Below are 20,386 nucleotides of genomic sequence, written 5' to 3' on the forward strand. Positions count from 1 at the left end.
TCAAAACCAAGTAAATTTAGGGAGTTGAGTGAACTAAGGACTGAGAAGTATCCACTGTATTTAGCAGCTGGAAGTGTTTGACATTTTAACAAGTACAGTGGTCCCTTATTATCTATGGGGTATTAGTTCCAGGACCCCCCTTGGATACCAAAATCCAAGAATGCTCAAGATCCTGATATAAAATGGCATCATATTTGCGTATAACCTACAAACATCCTCCCATATAGTTCAAATCATCTCTAGATTACTTATAATACCCAATACAATGTAAATGCTATGTATATAGTTGTTATATTCTGTAACTTTATTTTTTTTTATTTGTGTTGGTGTGGGTTGTTTGGGGGTGTTTTTTTTTTTTGAGACAGGGTCTTGCTCTGTTGCTGGGTTGGAGTGCAGTGGCGCAGTCATAGCTCCTGGCAGCGTCAAACTCTGGGGCTCAAGCAGTCCTCCTGCTGCAGCCTGCTGGGACTACAGGTGTGCACCACCATACATGGCTAATTTTTTTTTAATTTTAGTATAGACGAGGGTCTCACTGTGTTGCTCAGGCTGGCCTCAAACTCCTGGGCTCAAGCAGTCCTCCTGACTTGGCCATTGAAAGTGATGGGATTACAGGGATGAGCCACCACACCAGACCTTTTTTTTTTTTTTTTTTTTTTAATATTTTTGATACATGGTTGGTTGAATGCATGGATGCTGAGGGCCGACTATACAGGTCAGTGATAGATGAGATCTAAAGCCAAGTTGCAGAACACTGAGAAGTGAGGGCGGATATGAGAAAAGTAAACGCAGACCTCTTGAGAGACATGGTCATGAACAGAGGAGTTAGAGGGTAGTAGCTAAGGGTAGAGAAAAAAGGCCAAGAGAATATTGGTTTATTTTAGGTGGTGAGCATGTTTCTTGTTGATGAGAAGGAGGGGTGGACAACACAAAGGAATTATGAATAGGACAAAATCCTGGAAAATAGGAAAGAAGGGATTATCTTCAGAATAGGAGTGGAAGGAAGGATCAGCATTCCACAGGGAGGATGTCTTTCCCATTGTATCAGGAGAAAAGGGTGAACAAATGAGCACTTTATGCAGATATTTGCAAATTACTGGCAAGCAAATGAGGGAGGTGTTTTGGAGTAGCCTTGATTTTCTTTATAAAATAGGATTTAGGGCCAGGTGCGGTGGCTCACGCCTGTAATCCCAGCACTTTGGGAGGCCAGTGAGGCCAAGGCAGCCAGATCACCTGAGGTCCAGAGTTTGAGACCAGCCTGGCCAACATGGTGAAACCCTGTCTCTACTAAAAACACAATTAGCCAGGCATGGTGGTGGGTGCCTGTAATCCCAGCCACTCAGGAGGCTGAGGCGGGAGAATCGCTTGAACCTGGGAGGCAGAGGTTGCAGTGAGCCGAGATCGTGCCATTACACTCCAGCCTGGGCAACAAGAGTGAAACTCCGTCTCAAAAAAAAAAAAAAAAGAAAGAAAATGTTGGATATAGTAGGTCTGAGCTTTATGGAGAAAGAAGGTTTGAAGTAGCTTCTGGGATATGGAAAAAGAACTGATGAGAGAAACAGAAAGACTTCTGGGAATCCTTCAAAGACTAGAAGAGAATGTAGATTATGAAAGAATAGAGTCATTGATCAGTGTAGTTGTAGAATAGAATAGTTGGACAGTTAGGATTTGCTAGGCGGGGGAATGGAGGACGTCATGGCCTAGGGAGTTAACAATGTTAGGAGCAAGAGAGGTTTTAACTAATGAGCCATGGGGTCTAAGCAGAGACAATAGAGAAGAAAGTAAAATAGAAAGAAAAATCTAAAAAGAAAGTAGGAAAGTCAAAAGGGAAAAAAATCCCCTTTAATAATAAACTCCAGGAATAGAAAAAAGCCTAGAGAGAAAGCTGCCAGTGAGGTTGAAAACAGATGTAGTGGATGTCCAAGAGCAGAAAACAACCATGGTCATAGAGTAGGTGTCTGAATTTACAGTTTCTAAGCTGAAGCACTTGCAGGTGATTTCAGGGTTCAGGGAGTGATCGTAGAAATAGACAGCTAAAATAGAAGTTGGCGTAGTTAATTTAGTGAACCTTATCAGGGATCTGAGAGATGGACCACTCTATTTTATAAGTGTAGAAAAAGTGTTCACCTGAGGTTGGTGATAAATTATTGTTTCCTGTTGTCTAAAGAAGGAATTGGAGAATTAAGAAACAAATGTAATTTCTAAATCAGTGGTTTATAACCTTTCATTGAATATAGCAGAGCTTTTACAGTTATCTCAAGAGATTTACAACATTCTCAAATCAACATTAATTTTATGGCTGAGTGCATTAGCTCACGCCTGTAATCCCAGCACTTTGGGAGGCCGAAGCAAGAGGATAGCTTGAGCCCAGGAGTTCAAGACCAGTCTGGGCAGTATAGCAAGTCTCTATGTCTACAAACAATGTAAAAGAAAAATTAGTCAGGCGTGGTGATGCACACCTGTAGTCCCAGGTACTTGGGAGGGTGAGGTGAGAGGATCGCTTGAGCTCGAGAGGCTGAGGTTGCAATTGCAGTGAGCTGTGTGTGGTCACCTGGGCAACAGAGCAAGACCGTGTCTTAAAAAAAAAAAAATTTAGTTTTAAATTGAGAATAAGTTTATCATATAACACTCCATGGAGAAGAAAAATATCACAAAGGTATAATAACTCCATAAAATCAATATTAATCATTTATTGTTTATTGATAAATATTTCTGTACATTCTGTATCAATATTTAGTGGACTTTCATTATATTCTATGAGTATTAGTTCCTTATACTAAACTGTCTACTTATCTTTATACCCACTTCACCCCACCCCTTACCGATTCTTTCCAGTCATAGCACCAGAACATCCCTATATACTTTGGGGTTAACAAGCTCCTAAATTTTTTATAGTGGGAATTTACTGGAATGTAGTATATGATTAGTGAACAAAAGTGCGTGTTTTGAAGTTGACAGACTTAAATTCAAATTTTTCCTAGTTTTATGACCCGGGGAAATTACTTAATCTCTTTCATCCTCACTTTCATCACCTTTTAAAATAAGATAATAATGCCTTCCTTATGGGATTGTTGAAAGAATTTAATAAAATAAGATGTTTTAAACATTTATAGTATCTGGTATGTAGCCTTAAAAAATATTAAGAACATGGGTTTTAAGCCTGGTTTAGATTCCTAGCTCTATTAGTTAGCTGTGTAACCTTGGGCAAGTTGGTTTTAGTTTTCTTGCTGTGTGTCTGGTACATTTTAAGTTTTTAATTGGTAATATTGCTATATGTTTTTTGTAAGATTTAATATTAACTGGGCCTTAGCCTCTTATTAATGAGTTTGTAAATAAATGGTATTTTTTAAATCATAGTTAATATTTTGTAAGGTTTTACTTTAGGAAATTACTAATTTGGCATTTTAAAGTAGATTTTAAGCAAGATGTTTAAATTTCAAGTACCAATATTTAGATCAGAGCTATGGCTTTGAGGTACCTTTCCATGATACATACGTTTCTGGAAGCATTTTGAGACTCTTAAGAAAGATATTTACCAGTTGTGAAAACTCAGATAATCTCTGTGGATATAAACTGAGTTATCTTATGATTATTTGATGTTTTTTTTCCTGAAGTAAGGAAGGCTGGGGAGGATTCTATAATAATTTTGACCTAAAGGCAGAATATGAGAACCAGAGTAGATTAATCCAGCTTTTGTGTAAAACTCTACATAAATATAATGTGATTTTAGAAAATCTATTAAAAACTGTTTTCAAGAAAAATGTATAAAATAAAAACAGAAGAGAGAAAATTTAAATCATCTTAAGGAAAAAAAATTGAGAGATAAGAGATTAATCTTTAAAAACTGAAAAGAGAACCCCATTTCAAGACCTTAGGCATACTGTGCTTCTGAAAAGAAGTACCTGGACAGCTTCATCGCTGCATTCACGTTCCAGACTCCTGGTAGTGCCTCAAGTGCTGCCTATGACCTTTATATGGAATACCATACTCCTGCTCCCTGCTAAACAGCTTCCACTTCTCAGCTACCCTACTCTATGAAATCATCTGTGAAACCAATAAACAGAGCCTTATGCTTTCTCATTTCTTGTATTTTGTTATACTGTACTCTCTGATTTCTAATCTTTCTTAATTAAGCCATACTCTCAAAGTGGAAAAATATTTGTGGTTATTTTTATATCCCCAGTTGCTTGGTATGTTGCCTAAAAACATTCTCTGACACATAATAGATGCTCATCTAAAATTAACTACATGCTAATTACAAATTATCCTGATCTATTTCAGTGAATCCCTTGAGTATTTTTGCTATGCAGTTTTAGCCTTTCTGTGTATTGAAAGTATGAAGACTACATGTTTTTTTAAATATTTTCTGGTTAAAACTTTCAATAATTTATGTTGGTCTTCTTCCCAATTAGTATTAATTGGGGCCAGGCATAGTGGCTCATGCCTGTAACCTCAGCACTTTGGGAGGCCAAGGCAGGAGGATCACTTGAGCCCAGGAGTTCAAGACCAACCTAGGCAACATAGGGAGACCCCGTCTCCACAAAAAATTTAAAAATTAGCTGCACATGGTGGCTCATGCCTGTAATACCCTCTATTTGGGAGGCTAAGGTGGGAGAGAATCACTTGATCCTAAGAAGCTGTCTTCAGTGAGCCGTGATTGTACTGCTATACTCCAGCCTAGGCAACAGAGTGAGACCTTGTCTCAAAAAAAAAGAAAAGGGAAAGGAAATATTTAAAAAGGATTACTTGGTATTATTTTGTCAACAAAATTAGATCCATTTTGTAGTAACGCTTTCATACATTTTAGAAATAATGCGTCAAATCTTTCTTTTTTAGAGAGAGTCTCATGCCCAGACTAGAGCACAGTGGCATGATCTTGGCTCACTGCAACTTCCACCTCCTGGGTTCAAGTGATTTTCATGCCTTGGCCTCTTCTTTATCAAATATCTGAATAAAAACATGAAATTATCCTCTAATTTTTATCTCTTCTTTATCAAAATATTTGACTTTGATGTGAATTATTTCTAAGATATACTAGAAGAAAGTTCTGCCTCCTAATGAGCAACGTTTTATCAGCTTAATAGTTAATGACCTGCAACTGTAGTAGGATATTTTTTCTTTTCCCCAGCTATTTTTTTAAATTAGGGCTATTCAGTGTATTACCATATTTAATATGGTATACAGTTATTTCAAAGAGTGTTAGTCACAGAATGCAGTCACTTAATTGAAGAAGAAAAATCTGATTGTGGCAGTATTAAACACAAATAGAATTTTTAAGAATTGCACTGCCTTGGCCGGGCGCGGTGGCTCACACCTGTAATCCCAGCACTTTGGGAGGCCGAGGTGGGTGGATCACGAGGTCAGGGGATCGAGACCATCCTGGCTAACACGGTGAAACCCCGTCTCTACTAAAAATACAAAAAATCAGCCAGGCGTGGTGGCAGGCACCTGTATTGCCAGCTACTCGGGAGGCTGAGGCAGGGGAATGGCGTGAACCCGGAGGGCGGAGCTTGCAGTGAGCCGAGATTGCGCCACTGCACTCCAGCCTGGGAGACAGAGCAAGACTCCGCCTCAAAAAAAAAAAATATTGCACTGCCTTACTATTGATTACAAAAATATATATCTAAAATCATTCTATACTCAGAATCATAAAGATAATTATTAAAATTAGTTGGATTCATTATGAAGTATATCCTGTACACTGTGGAATTTAATAAACTTTTTAAGGCATTTTTTCTTTACATAAAGGAAAAAAGAACTCACCTCCAAATCTGCTGTTGCATCTGCATCTTACAGTTGCATCCATCTTGTCTGTCTTTGCTACCTTTATAGATCTATTCCTTACAACATAAGCCCATGTCTCTGTATTTGCTCTAGGCCTCTTTTCTTGCCCTTTCAAGACTTTTCTACCTTGATATTTTTCCCTATTTTACCACATCACCAGTTTGTTTCCCTCTACTTTATTCCTACCTTATGTAAACTTAAAAGTATGTCCCATTTTTAGGGTAAAAAATTTTTCCTTTACCCCCATATCTCCTCAGTGTGTTGTGTTCACTTCCTCACCTCTCATTCATTCATTCAGCTCATTTCAGCCTGATACCCACTCCACCATGGACACTGTTTTGTCATAATCACCAGTGACCTCCTTGTTACCAGTTCAATGAGGACATTTTGTAGTCTCAGCTTATGTGACCTCGGCAGTATTTGATATATTATCTACGTCAGAACAGCCTCTTGTTTTGGCTTCTGTGACCCCATACTTTGTTGTATTGCTTTTCTCACCATCCTAGTTGTTTCCTCTCTGTCTCTTTTGATGAAATTCAACAAGAACCACCTAAGCTGGGGAAGCAAACAATTAGATCATTCTAGTGGGGTGAGTTTGAAGGAAGGGGCTCACTAGTCAGTCCTGAAAGAGCACTGAGAAATTCTCTATCTCGTGGGAGATAATGAAGATTTGAATGAGATTTAACAAACTTTGAAGAAAATTGGGAGAGTACTTGGCAAATGACAAGTAAAATTTTTTTCTTTTTATTGACAAGTAATATTTTTGAGGCATAAGTATGAAAAGAGTTGGAATTTCAAAGAGCAGTAAGCAAACATTTTATTTTCTTGGTATGAAGAAGATAGCAAATGGTAGTGGAGATTATATGAAATGGGTTAATGGAAGTTTTGAAAGTGACAATGAGATTTGAAGACAAGATAGAAAGTTATTGCAGTTTAATTACAGTTTTGACTCTTCGGATAGAAGAAAAATCTGTAGATGTTCTTTAGTTTCTTCTTGAAATTGAGATCAGTGTTGTCTCTGTTCAGCCTCTACGTATAGGGGCAAGATTTGTGGAGCAGCTTTTCATATTGGCAGAGGAAGACTTGGGAGGGGTGTTCATACCTCCTGCTAGTCTGCATTAGAGAATCCTGTTAGATTGTAGTCACATCCGGAAGTCAGGGTTCTGGTCTCCAGAAGGATTGTAGTATTTCTTTACCAGCTTTGCTGCCTCTGTGCCGTAAGGGGGAAAAAATAGGTACTTGTTTTTAGAGGATACTGAGAAAGATTATCGGTAACTTCTTTTTTTGTTTGTTTTTGTTTTTAGATACAGCTATGCTTTTATTACAAAACCGTTCTTTTGGCATTAGTTGGTTACAGTGATAGCAAGGTAACGTGAGTGTGCAGACCAGCTCTGATGGAAGCACTGTATTCCCTGCTTACTGAACCAAACTTCAGCTACCTCATATCCATTACATACAAATGACCTGCAGTTATTACTGCTACAAATGTTCACGTGTGTACTACTGAGGGAGGAGATGATGCTAAGGGATTTGATTACATGTTGATAAAACTACAAAAGTTCCTTTATGGGACTTTTGCTTCCTTCTCCCATCCAATGACTTTGCTTTAGAAGAATCACATTACTTAGAGCTAGTCTTGAGTAGCAGCAGCACCCAAGGAGCATCACTTCTTGTTAAAAAGCAATACCTGTGTGATGCACTTTAACACCACAGGCAAAGGGAAGGACCACTCTCTTTTTAAACTCCTGCAGGGTCCCTTAATAAAAACTAAAAGTATTCCATCAAGTTCTTCTGGATGGTGTTATTGCTGTACATTTGTTGGTGAGTCATTTTCTGTGCTGTGTTTGCTTTGAAGGGATCTTCCAATCTATCTCCAATATTCCTTTCTTATAGTGTCCTTTTCTTGAGCTACGATCTCACATAACTCTAATGCTTTATTAAGAATGTCTTCCTTTTTGTCACACTGGTTTTCTAGCATGTCTTCATAGATATCCACAAGAAAGGCAATTAGATAGGAGGAACTATGACTCGGTTGTAAATCAAGTAATTGACTTAACAGATTAGGATATTTGGAAAGACCACAATCCTGCAAAATCCCTTTCAAATAGTTGCAGGCACTTTCATTATGTGGTACTAGTTTAATCATTTCCAGAGTGTATATTTGTCACTGTAAACGATCTGGACCACAGAATTGGGGCCATCATTCTGCAGCACTAGATCTATATCAGCCCATTCTGCTCTGTCGCTGTACAGGACGTAGGAGGGTGAGTCCGGGCTCAGAAACCCGTCGTCCATGGGGGACACCACGGCTTACCTGGCCTTGGCTGCCATCTCTTCCTCGTGCTGCTGCTGGGGCGGTGGTGGGTACGGCTGGGGCGGGGGCTGCTCTGGCTGCCCGGGCTCGCCACCTTGCGCAGCCTCCCCAACCCCCTCAGTGGCCACCCCAGTAACTTATTTTTATTTTTATTTTTTTAACTTTCAGAGAGAGAGACATAGTAGATAATCTTTCTAACTATCAAGGAGATAAATTCATCAGCCTGCACACACATTTTCTTCATTAGATAGTTTTATTTGTTATTTACATGGTTGGAGGACTATTTATTTTCTCAGAATGAACAACAGCATTAATCATGTATTTCCAGGATTTTTTTTTTTTTGAAGGAGAATTAAGACCCAGTATTTTGGATGATTGGGAGAAAGACCTTAGTGATGAACTATTAGAAAAATAGGAAGGTTTTTCCCCCCTTAGGCAAAGTCTATGAGTATATTCATACGAGAAATAGAGGAATGAGCATGATGAGAGGGGAAGGGGTGAGGGAAGGAGGCTTTAAGAGGAACCAGAAACAGTAAATTGCTGTAAGGACAGAGAATATACATAGCATTCATTACAAAGTCAAAGATAAATTTTTAAAATGTACATGCAGTAGCTGTGGGAGGAAAATCAACTTACATTCCTACATTCATAAAGGACTGGCAGGGAAATCAGGACTGTAAGATGTAGCTTAAGGATGACAAGAAAATTAAGCAATTGGCAGGTAAAAGATGAGGCAGAACTGGAGAGTTACAGAATTAGGAAGAGTTAGAAGTATCATGAAAGGGCAAGGTGTAAGATCTGCTCTCTCACCATTCATCCAAATGCTGGCCACCCTTAACTTAGACTTTTCTATACTTAGGCTTCTCTGTACTTTTATCCCACTCTGATTGGGGTCTCAACCCTGATCCTTCCCCTTCTCCATCCCTCCAACACATCTGCTGTACCACATTCTAGCTGGAAGAAGAGTGTCCCTAATTGTGAGAAGTCTTCACTGGCTGAATATATAGAGAGTCTCCCAGCTGCTGTGTAGCTTGTGGTTTATGAGCTGCTTTAAAGCCTACTTCATCTGTAAAATAGAGATGATAATATCTACTTCAAGGTTACAGTGACTTATGTGAAACTTCTGACACAGTGCCTGAGATCGTGTCAGCAAAAGATCTGTTATTAGGCAAATCTTTGTGTCACAAGTTCTCTTGATTTCTCTGAAACCACACTGTCCTAGTCTCTGTCGTTGACCCTCTTCCACCTCCTGCCTATTAAACATTGGCACTTCAGAGAACTTTGTCTTCACTTACTACTCTTCTTCAGCCTCCTTGGTTTTAGCGTTCATGAGATGACTCCCAAATCTCTTTCAGTGCTTCCAGCCCAGGCTACACTCCTGAGCCTCAGCCATCTGTGTATATACAAACCAGCTGCCAGAAACCTGGTTTTGGATCTCTCTCAGTTACCTTGGATTCAGAATATGCCAAACTGCACTCACCATCTTCCCTCTAAACCAACACTTCCTGTATTCTTGATCTCATTTGGTAGTAACAGCTTTCATCTAACTCACCCAAACCCAAGAAATATCTTAAAACCCTTTCTGTCTCTCTTTGCCCCTCCCACCCTTCATATTCAATCGAACACAAAGTCTTTCCAATTTTACCTAAGTATTTATCAAATTCGTCTTCTCTTCTCCCTACCTCTAGAGAATAGGAAACAGATCAAGTAACTTTGTCACTTAATAAATAAAATCCAGCTTCCTTAGTTTGGTGTATATAAGCCCTTTGTGTCCTGTGCCCTGCACAAGCTTCCCTGCTGTCCTCTCTTGCCATTCTGTACAGTGTGCCACGTCTGTTCACACTTTCATGCTTTTGCACACGCTCTTCCCTTTGCCGTTCTCTCTCTCCCTCTACTCTCTGACTCACCACCTTCTCCCAGCCTTCTGCTCATTGGAGAATTAGCGCAAGCTTCACTTCTTCTGGGAATCATTTTTAACTTCTTCAGTAGAAAAAAATTGGTTCCCTCCCCTGCATTCTCATCATTCTTTATATATTCTTTCTCGCCATGTTTTATTATAATTGCTGGTTTATGTGTCATCTGCTAACTTCTTAGAATATAAATTCCTTGAGGGAAAAGGCGCTTTTCTTTGTAAACTTGTGAGGTCTAAGCGCAATGGCTAGCACGTGGTATATGCTTAATAAATTGTTTTTGACTGAACAAACAGAACAGTAGAATTGTTTATTAAATTGTGAGGAAGCCTAATACAGTGGAAGGGCTGAGACTTTTGTATATCTTGTCTGTAATGTTGATTGTGATCTGATAGTATAGGAAAAAAGTGCTTATAAGTGCAATAGGGAAACATCTTGAAGAAAGACAACAGTTACTTTTTAGTTCTCTGAAATACATGAGTTGACGTGTACATTTCCAACTTAAAGAAAAAAACACTAATGTAAATATTTATTTTATAGGAGATTCAGAAGATACACTTTTTAAAGATACACTTCACTGTTGCTGTTAATAGTGATTTGAAGAAAAACAACGTAAAACTTAGTTATACTTGGGACCCTTTGAAATATTCCATTTTACCACTTATAAGAACTATCAAAATTTATCTCTATCATAACTAGCAAAAGGTAGTACATTCCTAAAATAAGAAAATAATTTACCAACATGTATTATTATAAGGAAGAAGAAGTTGTAGGTTATTATATATATATTTTTTAAACTGAGCATAATTTTAATACCATCCTCAAAAATATATTGAATATAAATTATGAGATATGTTGTAAGATATAAATATATTCTTGCAATAGGTGAGATAATCCAGTCTCTTTGGAAAACAGGATTCACAAAATTGTACTTAACAGCAGATCATATTTTAGAATGGTTCCATCTCAATATTTCTAGATAAGCATTGTAACTGACAGAATTTATTCATCTTAAGTGTGATGACTGGGTTTTCACATTGATGAGTGAGATGTGCCTCCCTCAAACCTTGTTTACAAGGACAACATATTGGTTGTCTGACGTGAAGAAGGGAAAAAATCAGAACTTACTCGTTTCTCCTAGTGCCCCTCTTAAGAGATTCTTTAACAAACTTTTAAACAGAAATTGTTTAAAATACTGTCCTAATGTAGTTTTGAATCATTGCCATTTAACAGCATTTACTTTACAATTAGATATAACAAATATATATTAAGCTGTTTCTCCTGTCAGTATTCTCGTGTGTCAGTTTTCTTTAAAAACATTTTCAGAGAGCAAATGCCTAGAATGCTGTTGTAGAACTACCTTGTTTATTTGTAACCCACCTTGAGAGTGAAAGGTACTGTTTTTATACTGTCTCAACTCTGTGATTATCAAGCTTTTTATTTAAGTCAGTATTTCAAAGAAAGACCCTGGAATTTTCTTTTTCAAAAAGTTCTGCTTGCATAAAGGACCTGTACCTGTGTCTAAAGAGAAGAAAAGCAAGGTCTCCTTTTGGCATCAAGCCCAGTGGAGTCTAGAGGTTTGGCCATTTTTTTCACATTGCCATATTCCTTTGAAAATGAGAAAAATTCTTAAGGCTGCCAAAGAATGAAATACTTTGATCTTTCAGCTAACATTAGAGCACTTCTCCCAGGTACAAGATATGACAAAACACATTTAATTTATTCTCCCTTTATAGAAGGACAAAATAGTTTAAAGCAAAAGAAAATCTGAAAACATACTGTCGTCTTTTTGTTAAAGAAAAGTACACCTGCTCCAAAATAGAAACAACAAAAAGTTGGTAATTCAAAAAAAGGAAACCATTGAAAACATTTAAAATATTTACTTATAGTTAAAACATGGAATCATCTAATAATACCATTTTTGCTTTCCTTGCTCTGAACTACCTTTGGCCCTGACTCCCTCCTTTATTTGCTTGCGAGCCATTAGGGTATGATGTCCTGCACAGAAGGGTAAATACATTCCCACTGTCATCACCCTCTGCAGCTCTTTATTCTTCCTGTTGGAACTACCATAGTAGTTTTTTTTCCCATTGCTGCTTCCACATGAGCATTATTTCAGACAATCACTTTGCAGTTTTCATATTCAGCTTCATCTATCTTAAATAGCTTTCCCATTTATACCACATCCACTTAATTAAAATTTTGACCAATCATTCAAAGATTACTGTTAGAATTACTTCCTCTGTGACATCTTTGATCATCTAAACTCTGGAAATGCCTGCACATTTTTCTAAACTCTTGTAACTCTTACTATTCGTATCTCTCTATGGTATCTAGTATTTTCTGTAAACATCTGCGTTTTGGCCTCCTGATGGAAGTATACAACACCATATGTAAGAATTCTTGTCAAAATCAAACCTGAATCTTAGCACACATCTGGATTTAAGTACCGTTTGTAGAAAACACAGAAGGTAGAGGAACACGTGAAATGATACCAAGGACATACAGTCATCAGAATTTTATAGACTATTGGAAATTTTATAGGGCAAATGACCACCTTTTTCAACAATTAAATTGAAAGGTAGGGGCAAAAAAGACAAGGGAGAAAACCTATATATTAAGAGAGACGTAAGAGACAGGAAGGCTGGGCACAGTGGCTCACACCTGCAGTCCCAGCACTTTGGGAGGCTGAGGCAGGAGGATCACTTGAGCCCAGGAATTCAAGACCAGCCAGGGCAACATAGGAAGACCCTGTCTCTACAAAAAAAAAAAAGTATTTTAATTAGCTGGACATGGTGGCACATGCCTGTGGTTCCAGCTAGTCAGGAGGCTGAGAGGTGGGGAGGATCACTTGAACCTGGGAGGTCAAGGCTGCAGTGAGCCACTACTGTGCCACTGCACTCCAGCCCAGGAAACAGAGTGAGACCTTGTTCCAAAAAAAAAAAAAGGAAATAAATAAATAAATTAGACTACATCAAAATTAAGAACATTTGCGAATCGAAGAACACTGTCAAGAGAGTGAAAAAAAGATACACAAATGGGAGAAAATATTTTCAAATCGTATATATTCGTATATATAATAAGGGATAATAACCAGAATATGTAAAGAACTATACAAAACTTCTTGTTTGGAAAAGGACTCAAGTAGAAATTTCTCAAAATAAGATATACACATGAAAAGCACATGAAAAGGTACTCAACGCCACTAATCATCAGGGAAATGCAAATCAGAACCACAATGAGATATCACGTCACATTCATTAGGTTGGCGGTTAAAAAACAAAAGCAGAAAATACAAGTGTTGAGGATGTGGAGAAATTTGGTGGGAATTTGTATTTCCACAGCTGCTGTGGAAAAGGTAGGGCGATTCCTCAAAAATTAAACAGCATTGGCCAGGCGCGGTGGCTCATGCCTGTAATCCCAGCACTTTGGGAGGTCGAGGCAGGCGGATCACGAGGTCAGGAGATCGAGGTCATCCTGGCTAACATGGTGAAGCCCCGTCTCTACTAAAAATACAAAAAATTAGCCAGGCGTGGTGGCGGGCGCCTGTAGTCCCATCTACTCGGGAGGCTGAGGCAGGAGAATGGTGTGAACCTGGGAGGCGGAGCTTGCAGTGAGCCGAGATTGCACCACTGCACTCCACCCTGGGCGACAGAGCAAGACTCCATCTCAAAAAAAAAAAAAAAATTAAACAGCATTACCGTATGATGCAGCAGTTCTGCTTCTGGGTATATACCCAAAAGAAATGAAAGCAGGGGCTCAGATAAATAGTTGTACACCAATATTTGTAGCTGCATTATTCACAGTAGCCACATAGTAGAAACACCCCAGATGTCCATCAGCAGGTGAGTGGATAAACAAAATGTGGTACATAGGTACAATGGAATATTATTCAGCCTTAAAAAGGAAGGGTGTGCTGACATATGCTGCAGTATGAATGAACCTTTAAAACATTATGCCAAGTGAAATAAGCAAATCACAAAAGGACAAATATCGTATAATTCATCTTAGGTACCTAGATAGACTAGGCAACTTCACAGAGACAGAAAGTGGAATAGAGGTTACAGGGGCTAGAGGCAGGAATGGGTGGTGGGATTCAGGAGTTAACATTTAATGTGTACAGTGTTTCTGTTTAGCATGATGAAAAATTTCTAATGACGGTTGTACAACAGTGTGAATTTACTTAATGCTCCCAAACTTAAAAATGGTTTAAATGGTAAATTGTATGTTATGTTTATTTTACCACAATATTTAAAAACAGGTGATTTAAGAGACCTACTCACCAAGTGCAATGTAAGGACTTTTCTTTGGATGCTCATTTGAACACACTTGAAAACTTGTCTAAAACAGGAAAATTGATAATGCTGATTTGAATTTGAAGATGTTAAGGAATTATTGATACTTTTTTAGGTGTGGTAACTATCTGGCAGGGAGGTTTTTTTTAGATATACAGGCTGAATTTTTTACTATGAAATGATATGTATATGTGGGTTTTGTTTCAAAATAATCCAGTGGGAGGTAGGGAGTGAAAAGGAATATAGATAAAGCAAGACCTGCCATGAATTGATAATTATTGGTGCTGAGTTTCGTTGTGTAATTTAATATAATTATATATAATTATTCATCATATTATTCTCTCTGTTGTTGCATATGATTGAAGTTTTCCATGATTAAAAAAGTGTTTTTAATTGTTAATTGTGCATTTTGCTATTATACCAATCTTTTGATCCGGAGGGAACAATTGTTTTTTTAGCTTATCAGGAAGCCATGGTTTTTGAGATATCGTTTCTGTGTAAGCAGCCGAAAACCTGACACAATGTACTTGAGCAAGCAAGATCCAGGGCTCAAACATCACCATATTCATTTTCTGGATCTGGCAATTAAAGGTTGGCTACATTCTCTTGCTCTAAATACTGGCCTCTGGCAGTTCCAGGCACTCTCTCCATTGCCTCACGTTCCTGAGAATAACATTCTCACGTCACCAAAGCCCAGCACAAAATAAAAGTGTGAAAGTCAGTGATCCAGCATTTGCATCAGAAATCCTGCTGTACTACTCTGAGTGGCCCTACTTAGGTGTTAGCCCATCCCTGAACCAGTCCCTGGAGCCAGACTAGTGCAACCTCCTTATTAGATTGGGCCTGAGCTACTTGCCCATCCCTGCATCAGTTCCACAGAAATGCAGTGATTGGCTTCAGCCAATTAGCATTTACTTGCAGAGGCAAAGGTAGGGTCATCCTACTCAAACTGCATATTTGAGACTGACAAAGAATGATTTCCCAAAGGAAAAATCAAGTTACTGCTACAAAGAACTAATTAGTACATTTTAAATAATGTAATTTGACTCTCAGTATAACCCAAGTTTGTTATTCGACTGAATTTATAAATTTGCTTCACTTGAGATGTTATGAATAGTAAAAATTTAAGTAAAAGTTACATAAAGTGCCATGCAAATAAAACTTGTAGTGGATGCCTGTTATTTGCGAGCCAGCTTCGATTCTTCTTCTGTATTAGTCAATGTTCTCCAGAGAAACGGAACCAATAGGAGATTTAGATAGAGGTTGGCTGTGAAGAATTGGCTCATGCAATTATGGAGGTACAGAAGTCCCATGATCTGCCATCTGCAAGCTGTAGACCCAGAAAAGCTGGTGGGGTAATTCAGTCCACATTTGGAGGCCTGAGAACCAGGGGAGCCAATGGTGTAAACCCATCTGAGGGTAGAAGATAAGATGTTCCAGCTCAAGAAGTGAGGCAGAAAAAAAGGGTGAATTTCTCCTTCCTCTGCTTTTTGTTCAACAGAGTGGATAATGCCCACCCACACTGGGGAGGACAGCTTGCTTTACCGAGTCTACCAATTTAAATGCTAATCTCACAGACACCCAGAAATGATGTTTAATCTGGATACTCAAGATGTTCAGTCTGTGACACAGTCAAACTGACACTTAAAACCAACCATCACAACCTCCTTACTAGTAATAGTACCTGATGAAACATAGTTTCTTTTTTTAAGTATTAGGCCTCTACTTCAACTATTATAAAAATTTTCCACTGTATCAAAGAGAGGTAATTTAAAGTAAAATTATTTTTTAATTAGGTGAAATTTCAATGTTAATGTCTCTGTATATTCTAAACCATCTAAAGCTTATTTTCTGATATGTTTTTATCTCTTTCAGGGCTAATTTCATATACTGAGTATCTTTTCTTGCTTACAATCCTCACTAGTAAGTATCCTACAGTTTTTCTCAGAGATCATGTGGAATTCTCTGTTCTTACCAAACAGGATTTTAAAAGTTTGGTATTTATGTCTTTATCATTAAAAAATTATTGATGCCTTAGTTTCTATATCTGCAAAATGATAATGTTGGATTAGGTTATCTCTTTGGGTCTCTTCTACTTCCTGTGCACTATAGCAGCCCGTAGCTTTGTCTCTTTAGTAGGAAGTTTGTTGAACTAGAGAATCATAGTGGTAGTCTAGGCTTTAAAAATGCTTATCTGACATTATGCAAAATTCCTGACCAGTACTCTTCAAAGTGTGAAGGTCATGGAAAACAAGGAAAGACTGAGAGACACTGATACAGATTAGAGAAGACTCAGGAGACATGACAGCTAAATACAACATGGTATCTTATATTTAATCCTAGAATAGGAAAACAGCATTAGTGAAAAAACATAAAACCCAGATAAAGTCAATAGTGTAGTTCATAATGCTGTGCCATGTTAATTTCTTAGTCTTTATAAATGTACTGTGGTTATGTAAGATGTTAACATTAGAGGAAGACCAGGTGTGGGGGCCCACCCCAGCACTTTAGCTTGAGCCCGGGAGTTTGAGACCAGCTTGGGCAACATGGTAAAACCCCATCTCTACAAAAAAAATTAAAAATTTGCGAGGTGTGTTGGTGCACACCTGTAGTCCCAACTACTTGTTGAGGTTGAGGTAGGAGGATTGCTTGAGCCCAGGAGGTTGAGGCTGCAGTGAGCTGTGATCACGCTACTGCACTCCAGCCTGGGTGACAGGTGAGACCCTGTCTCAGAAGAAAAGAAAAATTAGAGGACTCTGTGGACTCTTTGTACTATCTTTACAAAATTTCCCTAAGTGTAAAATGATTGCAAAATACGTTGTTGTTGTTGTTGTTGTTTAAGTACTCTGAGAAAGGGAAATAAAAAGTAATCATTAATTTGAAAATAACCAAGGTACTGTAAGAATATAGAAAAGCCCCTAGTAGAGCTAAAGAAATAAATTAAGCCTACAAACTAATTTTGCATTGAAAGGCAGAACACTTACTAGCAGAGCAGCAGCACCTATGGAAAGGGTGTTGGAGAAGGCAGAGAAGAAAGCCATAACACCAAATATCAGCCTTTGGAATTGTTATAAGAAGTCATTATTTTTCTGTGTAGGCACTTACTCATACAGTTTCTGCTACTGCATGTCAAATTTGAAGATCTGTCTATCTACAAATAACTTGCTTTTCATCAACATTTAAATATTCATTTTTCACTTCACTGCAGAACCCCATTCTGGATTTCATGTTGCTTTTAAAATGCTGGATACAGATGGTAATGAGATGATTGAAAAAAGGGAATTTTTTAAGGTAAGTAGATGCTAATTATTTTAGGTTTATCATAAAATACCTGGATGTTTGTATGATAATTTTACATTTCCATTAAAATCAAAATTGTATTCATTGTTTACATATGAACTGTCAGGAAATTATTTGGACATTCAAAAATATGAAATTTTCTATAATACAACTATGGGGACACCAATAAGTGAACACAGCATAAGATTCCAAAAAGAGAAGTAAGCATAAGCATCTGTTTTTTAGGGTTACATTTTTACGGTTTCAGCAAATAATATGGTAAGAAGAGTTTCATAGGATATATATTTTTTAAAGAACATGTGTTGATATGCTAAAATTATACTAAAAATTATTAAAGATATACAAAAAATAGACATGATAAAAACTTAAGCCTTCATAAAGAATTGGAAAAAAGTGAAAATGCTGCAGTAGTTATAAATTGGTGCAAATTTTCCAGGAATTTGCTCTAAGGCTAATATTTGAAGAGCTGAAAACGTGTTTAAATGGTATTTTCTAAGATGTAACTCTAGAACACCCAACAAGTAAATTTTACTCTGTTCCTGAAAATTTGGTGCTAATATTAAAAAAAAACAAAAAAAAAACAAAAAAAAACCTCAATGCACATCAACAGTTTGGTATGTGCCAGTTAGGGTTAAGTGTTTTTAATCGATTGCAGTGCTTTATGGAGAAAAGAAAACATAGATATATATATGGCATAGTGCTTAGCACATAGTAGCTATCCCTCTTGATGAATTAATGAGTACTTATGTAAATGACAAATTAGGTGTGTACATAAATGACTTATGACATTTTTTTAAAGCCTTTGTGATATGAAGCAAATGAACCTCTTACATTGCTGGTGGGAATAAAATGGTAACCAATTTTGTTAGAAAACAAAATTGGCAGCTTCTTTTAAAATAAAATATATCCTTGACATATGACCTATCCACTCTTAACTTAGTCAAGGAAAACATATTCACCCAAGACCTGTATATTAATATGCATAGTTGCTTTATTCATGATAGCCAAAACTAGAAACAACCGAAAAGTTCATCAAGTGAGTGGATAAACAAATAGGATCCATGCAATAGAATACTACTTAACAGTAAAAAGGAACAAACTGCTGATAAATGCCGCAACATGGATGAGTACATACTGTATGATTACATTTATTTGAAATTTTAGAAAAGAGGACTTACCTACTAAAAGCAGATCACTGGTTGCCTGAGGCCAGGAGAGAGTCAGGAATTGACTGCAAAGAAAAATGAGAGAACTTTCTGGAGTACTGGAAATATTTTAGATCTTCTTTGGAGTGGTGGTTACACTGGTATATAAATTTGTCAAAACTCATCCAGTGCATGATCCTGAAAGCAAAAAATGCATTTTCAAGGGGTACATTTTACTGTATACAAATTGATTCCAAATCCGTCTTGTTCTAGAGGCCCTGCTCTTTCCTCAGTGTCAGCCCTCCTCATCTGAAGAATTCTTAGAAGGCCTGAGTTGAGAAAGATCCTGACTCTGAGCTTGGACATGTTGGGCTTGAGCAACTGAATGGCCATCCCTACAGATGGACAAGAGTAGCAAGCAGCTGGAGATCAGTAATGTAGCCAGGATTGGGGAACATCCTCATAGGGGTGATAATTAAGTCCTGAAAGTATATGACCCCAAAGGGGAAGAAATAGAGTGAAAAGGGATAAGACCAGAGACTTGGGGAGCAGTGTTTCGTTTATGAGGTCAAACTGAGGTTGAGAAGCCAAGGAATGAACCTGAGAAGGAGCAGAACAGTGAGCGGAGTACCAAAGAGCCCAGAGAGTGCAGGATAATGGAGTCTGAGGAAGACGAGCAATGGGAGAGGGAGTGTTTAAAAGCAGTGAACTCTCGGGGTTGGACACGGTAGCTCACGCCTGTAATCCCAGCCCTTTGGGAGGCTGAGGTGGGCGGATCACCTGAGGTTGGCAGTTTGAGACCAGCATGACCAACATGGAGAAACCCCATCTCTACTAAAAATACAAAACATTAGCCGGGCGTGGTGGCGCATGCCTGTAATATCAGCTACTCAGGCGGTTGAGACAGGAGAATCGTTTGAACCCAGGAAGCAGAGGTTGTAGTGAGCCGAGATCACGCCATCGCAAGCGAAACTGTCTCAAAAAAAACAATAAAAATAGTAAAAAAGACACCGAACTCTAAAGAATAAAAAGTGGGCAACTAGGTAGGGACTGAGTAGAGAGCCTCTGAAATTGTGTAGGTCAGTAGGAACCATTACAGAGCAGTTTCAAAAGAGTCGGGACCAACACCACAGAGCAAAAGGCTGAAGAGGAGTGAATAGAACTTCAAAACTGGTAGCAGTAGATAAAAATATTCATTTGAGATATTTGAGGACTTAATCAAGTATCTCAAATAAATATTTGAAGGAAATGTGTTTGCACAAGTAGGACCTGAAAACCAGTGCCATAAGTCACAAGATACCATCCAGCTACTTCACTCTACCTTGGGGACAAGAAATGGATAGATTTAAAACTATTATTATTCATGGGGGGTAATTTGTATGAAAAGGCCATATACCTAAATAAGTGAAATTCTATTAAGTTAGTTAAGCTGTGAGAATTTCAGACCTGGATGGATTAAAGACTTACATGTTAGACCTAAAACCATAAAAACCCTAGAAGAAAACCTAGGCAATACCATTCAGGACATAGGCGTGGGCAAGGACTTCATGTCTAAAACACCAAAAGCAATGGCAACAAAAGCCAGAATTGACAAATGGGATCTAATTAAACTAAAGAGCTTCTGCACAGCAAAAGAAACTA

The 20,386-nt window shown here is 37.9% G+C and overlaps 1 protein-coding gene, 1 long non-coding RNA gene and 1 other non-coding gene across 4 annotated transcripts in view; 2 read left to right on the forward strand and 1 right to left on the reverse strand.

Moving 5' to 3' along the window:
• The window catches only part of LOC131383296 (uncharacterized), a 57,062-nt gene extending 50,964 nt beyond the window's left edge, over positions 1-6,098 (reverse strand). Inside the window, exon 1 of the long non-coding RNA XR_009213219.1 lies at positions 5,761-6,098. This is a non-coding gene — a long non-coding RNA (uncharacterized LOC131383296). The remainder of the gene's footprint in view (positions 1-5,760) is intronic.
• Positions 1-20,386, forward strand: part of MICU2 (mitochondrial calcium uptake 2) — a 113,224-nt gene that overhangs the window by 65,434 nt on the left and 27,404 nt on the right. For both annotated transcript variants that reach the window (XM_032150666.2, XM_032150667.2), the window contains exons 5-6: positions 16,176-16,223; positions 17,509-17,591. In XM_032150666.2, the coding sequence (XP_032006557.1) occupies positions 16,176-16,223; positions 17,509-17,591 (131 nt within the window). The remainder of the gene's footprint in view (positions 1-16,175; positions 16,224-17,508; positions 17,592-20,386) is intronic.
• LOC116467732 (small nucleolar RNA U13) lies at positions 11,006-11,106 on the forward strand. Its single transcript, XR_004247934.1, has one exon. It is a non-coding gene; the product is annotated as a small nucleolar RNA U13 (small nucleolar RNA).

This window comes from Hylobates moloch, unplaced genomic scaffold (genome assembly GCF_009828535.3).
Source record: "Hylobates moloch isolate HMO894 unplaced genomic scaffold, HMol_V3 SCAFFOLD_4, whole genome shotgun sequence".
Lineage (NCBI taxonomy): Eukaryota > Metazoa > Chordata > Mammalia > Primates > Hylobatidae > Hylobates > Hylobates moloch.